The 7,827-nt window shown below is 41.9% G+C and overlaps 1 protein-coding gene across 1 annotated transcript; it reads left to right on the top strand.

Moving 5' to 3' along the window:
* Positions 1 to 4,885: 4,885 nt before the first annotated feature.
* LOC311171768 (regenerating islet-derived protein 3-gamma-like) lies at positions 4,886 to 7,041 on the top strand (the record flags this gene model as incomplete). Its single annotated transcript, XM_084234826.1, has 4 exons — positions 4,886 to 4,970; positions 5,513 to 5,631; positions 6,574 to 6,697; positions 6,974 to 7,041. 4 exons carry the CDS (start codon positions 4,886 to 4,888, stop codon positions 7,039 to 7,041), a joined length of 396 nt encoding a protein of 131 aa, XP_084090952.1.
* Positions 7,042 to 7,827: the final 786 nt, after the last annotated feature.

Raw genomic sequence — 7,827 nt, forward strand, 5'->3', positions numbered from 1 at the left:
ATTTTTAAATTTTGACTTATTGAGTTAATATTGATTTCCTAGAGCCTCCCCGGTGGTGCAGCGGTTGAGAGCTGGGTTGCGAAGCAGCTTGCAGCCTCTGCAGCGCAGGTTTGATCCCCGGCCACCAGGCGAGGGTCCTACATGGCACGCAGACCTCTCCTGCTGCGCCCACTGCTCCCCTCAGCAGTGTACTTTGTCACTCTGCCTGTTCTACTCTCCACTCTGGCTCTGGTGAATTCTCTCACCCTCCCGTACCTCTGACTGTACCCAGTGCTTGTACAAACAAATAAATAAATAAATAATCTTAAAAAAAAATGTTGATTTCCTACACTGTAGACTCACACCTGTGAAAGTGTAGATCCTCTGACAGAATCCACCACCAAAAGCATCAATAATCTTCCAGCATAATCAATCAGCCCCCCTCCCCAATTTGATCCTATCTTTCACCCTCCTAGTAGCCTCAGTTGTACTGTCAGGTGTAAAGGGTTTGTTTTGTCTTTTGAGGTGTTTTTTTCTCTTCACATAATAATATGCTCCAGTTCCATCTGTGTTGTTGCAAATGGCAGGATTTCATTTTTTTTTTATTGACTGATTAGTACAGATTTTAAAATATAGATAAAATTTCCTTAATATTAATAGCAGAGACTTCAAGACTTTCACTTTAATTCCATACATACAAGTACCAGATATTTATGAGGGGTTTCAGCATCAAAGGTAAACTGAAGAATATATATTATCCTGCAGAAGGATAAGATTTGGGGCTTTGGACTTCAAAGGGGAAAGATTATAATCCACATGCTATAAAGAGAACTGTATGTTCAGTAGCTAGATGTTGGCCCTCTCATACACATCAGTCATCAAGTCATTTCTGGTAACACTAAGCAAGGGCCCCCCTATTTAAATTCTTCTAGGCAGTGAAGATAGAGGCAATCCATGGGATCTTGATTGCCTTCAGCTCATGATAATTCACATGCCAAAGAGACTCTTTTTGGGAAGGCCTGTTTGAATCCCTTAGGTAGTCAGCTCTGAAGTCCTGGATTTTCTAAAGTTTTTACTTCCTTGTACCTTACACATTTACTGTTATTTTATTTTTATTTATTTTAATGTGGTCATATTTAGCAATATCTTACAGCATTTTTTTTTCTGTTTAAGAACTGTATTTCTAACTCCAATGAAAAAGCAAATGTTTTAGTATTCTCTTCTATATATTAGAAGACAAAATACATTTCTTTAATGCAGAGGAGACCAGTTGCTATTTTGTTTTCATGTTCTAAGGGGTAGGGATTCAATTTAAATTTTTGTTTAATTATATAGTCAATACACTAAATCATTCAGCCCATCCTTTCTACTGCTCAGCAAAGATTTGCCACAATTCCAGTAGCCAAGTATCACTCTTGCTGGACTCTCTTCTGTTATATTGATAAAGTTTTCTATCTCTGCACCCATGTTACTTTATAACAAGAAGTTTTGATGATTGGTGAAACAAAATCTTCACTCCCTGTTTTTCTTCAGAAATATCTTAATAACACTGAACACTTTGTCTCTTCTATGACTTTTTATATTAGTTCATCAAATTATCTGGAAGATCCTGTTGAAATTCAGATTCATCAGCATATTGAGAAGGAATGCGTATAGGGTATGGAGACTTTTAATAAACATGATAGGTCTCTCCAAATATATATATCTTCTTGTTCAATTTTTTATGTCCTGTTGACTATATTTTATCAGATATACATTCATATCTATTATATATAAAATATTGCTATTAACTTTATATTTTTTCCTATTATAATGGTGTATTTTTTAAATTTTTTTTATTTATACAAGCACTGGGTACAGTCAGAAGCACGGGAGGGTGAGAGAATTCACCAGAGCCAGAGTGTTGAACAGAACAGGCAGACCGACGAAATACACTGCTGAGGGGAGCAGTGGGCGGCAGGAGAGGTCTGCACGCCACGTGGGACCCTCACTGGTGGCCGGGGATCAAACCAGCGCTGCAGCAGAGTCTGCGGGCAGCTTCGCAGCCCAGCGCTCAACACCTGCGCCACCAGGGGAGGCCCTATAATGGTGTATTTTTTAAAGTTAACTTTCTCTGTTACTGGGATAAAAATTCCTTTGGGACATTTATGTTGATCTCATATTCTTTTGTTTGAAAATTTTCCCATTGATTTTGACAATTGTCTTTAAAAGTTCTCTGGGGGTTTCCACAGAAAAAAATATATATGCAAGTGGAATAATTTCAAATATTTTCCTTCATGCTTACTTTTTATTTTTTTTAAGTATACTTCCTCTGTCATGCTGTTGTTGAATAGAATCAGTGGATGTAGGAAATTTTTATCATCCTGTTTCATAAAGAAATGTCTTCTTTGTTTTACCCACTTTTGAGCCTATGTAGGTACCGTTTTCATACTGAGGAATTCCTATCTATACATATTTTCTCAAGAAGTTTTCTTGCCTACTAGTGGGTCAAGAATTTCACCAAATTACTACTTCCAAGATGGTCATAAATTTATTCTCCTTTAAATTTTCTCTGAGGATACAGTTAAAGTGATGATTTCTCATTATAACTCTTCTTGCATTTCTGAGTTCACCTCTTCTTTCTCTTCATTGATTCTATGCATCGATGAATTTGTTTAGTATTTTGTTAAGGAATATTACATTATGGCCTTGAATCACTTTAAACTTAAAATATCTTTTAAATTGATACTCATCAATTTTTCCTTTGCAAAACATTTTAAGATAAACAATCAAGCAAACCCAAAGACAATAATATGATAAACCCCTATAATCTATCCCCAAGCAAAGTCAGTTACCATGTCGTGGCTTCTTTTTTCATCTATATTCATTTCTTTACCCCTATCACCATGGGTAGATAAGTTGGAAATAATACCAAAAACATACTTTTATTGAAAAAATTCATTATATATTTTTAAATGATAAGAACAACTTAAAGAATATAATAGCAATACCACAATCACACAGAAATAGAGAATCTCCTATTTCAAATGCTCATGTTTAGTGAAATCTCTCATAAAGATCTAAATATCATCCATATTTTGCATTTTACAGATAAATCTCTTTAATGCTAAGAGTGTCATGTGGCTTTATTTCCTTAAATTCATTTGGAGAGGAAATAGTCACTGATCTTGTACCATTCTCATTTCTAGACTGCTGTTGTATATTCACTTGTAACATGAAGTCTGCCCATCCTCTGTCTTCCTAGAAACTGGTAGCTCAATATTAATCAGAAGTTCTAAAAATGTTCTGAGCAGGACAGACATTTTGTGGTCGGAGAAATATAACAATATACACAATATCTATATGTGACTTGTTGCTATTTATAATGATACACATTGAAAAGGATATAAAAATAGTTCTTCATTTATTCACTTTGACAATTGTCAACAAAATGCCCACATGTAGATACCTTAGGATGGTACCAGTCCATTTATTAGGAATTGTGTTCCACAAAATATATTAGAATGCTGTTTACCAAAGCTCTTCCTCTGACAGCATTAACATTAGTAGGCCAACTTCCCGTTTAGTGAGACAGAATAGTAAAATAAATGTATTCAAGGCTTGAGAATTTTAAATTTAATTAGCTGCACTGCTTCATCTAGTTCATCAAGGATGTCTTGTAAGCGAGAATGTCTTTCTTAGGTGTAACTACGGGGATGGGAGGAATACAGGTTGACGCCCTTGCTTGATGTATGCTGGGACACAAAAGCTTGTGCCCCCCATGCCTTTCATACCCATGCACAGGGCAACACAGTGTAAACAGCAAATGACATTTCACTATAGTTAAGAAAATGACAACAAATCTTTCCAGCTGAAATGACCTTGCAGACCCCACATTTATGCAGGTCACTGTGTGAGAAGGTTGCTATGCTGATCATATTGCCAGCTCAGCATTGAAATGAACTGACAAACTATGAGGTAATCTTTCCTCATCAAAGTGGAAGGAAGGCAGGTCTATCTGCTAATCCTTAAAATCCTGACTTGCCTATGGATTTATAGATTTTTCCCTCCATGCTTATAATTTGCTGTAACACTGAAGCAACTCGCTTGAAACATTGCTCTTTCACTTGAGCTATTACTGCAACAATTCTTTATATTCACCAATTCCTTTAGCCCCCCCATTTTAAATTATTAATTTGTATTCACTTAACTGCACACCAAGTTTAAAAATCATATTCATACTTACAGACTAAGTTCTTGACAGCTTGCTAAATAAAGGCATTGATACTTTCCTTAACTAGCCAAAGCCACAGAAGTTTCTAAAATATACATGAGAATTATATCTATAGAGCTGTCTTTATACTTGGAGTTTTCCAGCCTAGGGCTGAAAAAGTTGGGGGAACTTCTAATATCTTTCCTGAAACACCTGTTTCAGAAAATTATGTCCTGTTATCAGGAGAGAAACAATATTTGTCACCACACCCTGCCTTTGGCAGTAAGAGGCCCCTCCCCAGGGCAGAATGCCTTGCGCCCAATCCAAGCCCTTTCCATGAGCGCTGTCCCCATTGCGGTACTGCTTTTTGATTTGTGGTTCCTCCCTCACATCCTCTTATAAAAGCCCAGAATTTTCTGACCTGCTAAACCACTGCCTAGCTCAGCCAGACTGGTAAGTGGAAGCTGAGGGGATGTGAGACCCATGGCATTGGGATTTGCCTCACCCTTTGGTAGACGGGATGGGGGTACCTACCTCCCAGAACAAGGAACCGGGATCTCAGCAAGGGAGGACCTGGGAGGCCTGGGTGGAGCAGTGTGCAGAGATATTCAGGTTCTTGAAGAATTATGGTAGGGCTGCCACCGTGAGCAGCAGGTCTCAGCGGTGTCCTCTCTCTGACCAGCGCCCTTCAGAGACCAGCTGCCTCGTGGAGTCATGGACAGGGTGGTGTGCTCCGTGGCCCTGCACAGCATGTCCTGGACGCTGCTCTCCTGCCTGATGCTCCTGGCTCAGGTCCAAGGTGAGATGACTCAGCCTCTGCATGAGCTTCCACTGGAGGCTCAGGACCAGGGAAGCAGGTAGACTCCTGATGACACCTGTGGTCACGGGGATAAGGATCTTGCACAGAGGAAGTGCTGCAACTTCCCCTGCTCACCCCTTCCTTCAGGGAAGTGGGTGGTGGGGAGTCACCACAGGACAATGAACAGGGGGCTGGTGGGATTTCCCGTGGGGTCAGTGGATGCTGGATGAGAGGTGCAGCAGACAGGACATGAAGCATCAGCAATCAGACTTGGGGAAGGAGTTGTGGGAACTGTCAGCCCTGAGTGGGAGTATATTGAGCATCTGAATTAAGAGGAAGGGTATAAAGCAAGGAGTGGGTGCCTCATCTGAGAGTGGTTCAAGGTCAAGCATTGTTGGAAATGCTGGCAATGGTGAAAGGTTCTCAACAATTTGGTGTTGCTTCCTCAAGTTTTGTCCCCATAGATGTTCCTCAAGGTGTTTTCCACCCAAACCCCCACTCCTCACACTCCATCTCTCTTGATTGATCATTTTCCACCCCAGGTACAGCCGTGCAGCAGGCACAAGATTCTCCACGGAGCGCCTGTCCTAGTGGCTCTGTGTACTATTCCTCCTACTGCTATACCTTTTTTCCACAAGGCAAAACCTGGATGGATGCATATGTGAGTGGGAGCATTTGTATTTAAGGACTTATATCTTCACCCAGGGCAGGGATCCTCCTTTCCCCAGAGTTTCTCGGGTGACATGAGCATCCCCTACTTTCTCATAAATATCACTCCCTCACCTCCTTCAGCCCTGCTCCTCATTCACTGACCTCTCAAGCTCCACCTCTTATGTCCTCCCACACAGTTTGACTGCAGCAGAAGACCCGCTGGGCACCTTGTGACTGTCCACTCCGGACATGAGGGTTCACTTGTGTCCTTCCTGATCAAGAGCACTACAAATAGCTACAGTCATGTCTGGATTGGACTCCATGACCCCACAGAGGTGCGATGACTTCTGTTTCTTTCTGTTACCACTGAAGATGCTGTTGCCCTGCATCACTCTCTGTCCCCTTACCTGCCCAGGGAATAGCCTAGAGATCTTGGAATAAGATCTGGGAGATGTTTGGAAAAAGCAAAGTCTCTGAGGCATTTGAAGAGCCATGTCTGTGGAGGTCCCTCACCTAAGCTGAAGTGAAAGTGCACCTTGTCATGTTTTTACACAATTTGCTCGAAATTCACGTCTGTGGATTTCCAGAGTCTGCACAGACTATGCTGAGAAAATCCCACATGAACTTAGGCTGTATTCCAAGCTCAAGCTATGGAGCAGACACCTCTCTGCAGCTCAGGGGCTGTCAGGAATGCACTACCAATTGTTGTAACACCTGGGACATTCTGCTTGAGGGATGCCATTGTTATTTGTGGTACATGCATTGGGATTTCCTCACAGTAGCCAGAGTTTAGGGAGAACTTCCCAGGAGAGAGCTCTGCCATAAGACCTGGAAGAAAAAGCATAAATTCCTGATGCTGGAAGGAAGGGGTCAGGTTTTGCAGTGATGGACTTGAGCATGGAGAATTCTCAAGGTCATTCAGCCTCACCTGGTTTCATCCCCTACTCCTCAGGGTACTCGGCCTAATGGGGGAGGCTGGCAATGGAGCAACGGTGATATTCTGCGTTACAGCTCCTGGGAGAGATTTCCTCCCACCAGTTCATCTAGCTACTGTGGGAGTGTGTCAAGAACCTCAGGTAAGAACAAGGACGACCACTCTCTTCCCCCAAATTTTCATTCTTTCATCCCCTATTTTTGAACCTGACCTTTAGGGTATCTCACCCAACTGTGAGTGGCAATTTTAGTTTCCTCTCTTCCATGGCTTCTCTTCTCTCCTTTCCTTGATCTTCCTCCCCTGGAGCAATGCACTGGTGAAAATGAAGGAGAGGCTTTGAGCCTAAACCAGAATCCAGGAATTTCTAGTAGGTGACAAACTCCACTAGGCCATTTACTTGTCTTTTTTGTCTCTTCAGATTTTAAGAAGTGGAAAGATATTAACTGTGAAACAGCCCTCCCCTATGTCTGCAAGTTCAAGTACTAGGTTGGAATCCATCTGCTGAGTAGGTTGTCAGCTCATCATGCACCTGGAACCAATCAGAAGTCCCCCGCACCCCCGCACCTCAGGGCATATTCTCCCTGGACCCTTAGCTTGGCCCATTCCATCTGATATTTTCTCCTCCCCAGCCTGTTTCTGCCTTTTATGTATCTGCATGCATTCTATGGCCTCAGGCCTCTGAAAGCAATATTAAACACCTTTGTGCACACTTGTTTGCTTTTGTGTTCTGTTCGCAGATTAAATCTTTGAGGGAAAGCTGTATGTGAGAGGAATTTGAGGTCTCAGGCCTGTCAGTTACATGCAACACCCCCAGGAAATGACTAAATGCACACTGCCACCCAAGTGTTTGTGGTGATGCTCTGTTCACATATGATTTGCATCTCGCACAGAGAAACATACTGCTCTCCCACACACTCTACTTCACATTCCTGCTGATGGGGAGACCTTCATAGCCTCAGTGGAGTGTGATGTTTTTTGAGTAGCAGGTCTGAAATGATCATTTTTTGTTTGTTTTTCAATTTTTTAAAAAGATTTATTTATTTGGGCATACAAGAACTGAGGTGTAGCCCAGAGGTGTGGAGGGTGAGAGGATTCACCAGAGACAGAGTGGGGAGCTGAACAGGAAGATATACTGAAATACACTGCTGAGGGGAACAGCAGGCAAGACAGGAGAGATCTTCTGCACCATGTGGATCACCATCCTGGCCGCGAATCAAACTCATGCTGCAGAGGCTGTGGATAGCTTCATAGTGCTACAACTTAACCCCTTGC

This window comes from Talpa europaea (genome assembly GCF_964194135.1).
Source record: "Talpa europaea genome assembly, chromosome: 6".
NCBI classification, from domain to species: domain Eukaryota; kingdom Metazoa; phylum Chordata; class Mammalia; order Eulipotyphla; family Talpidae; genus Talpa; species Talpa europaea.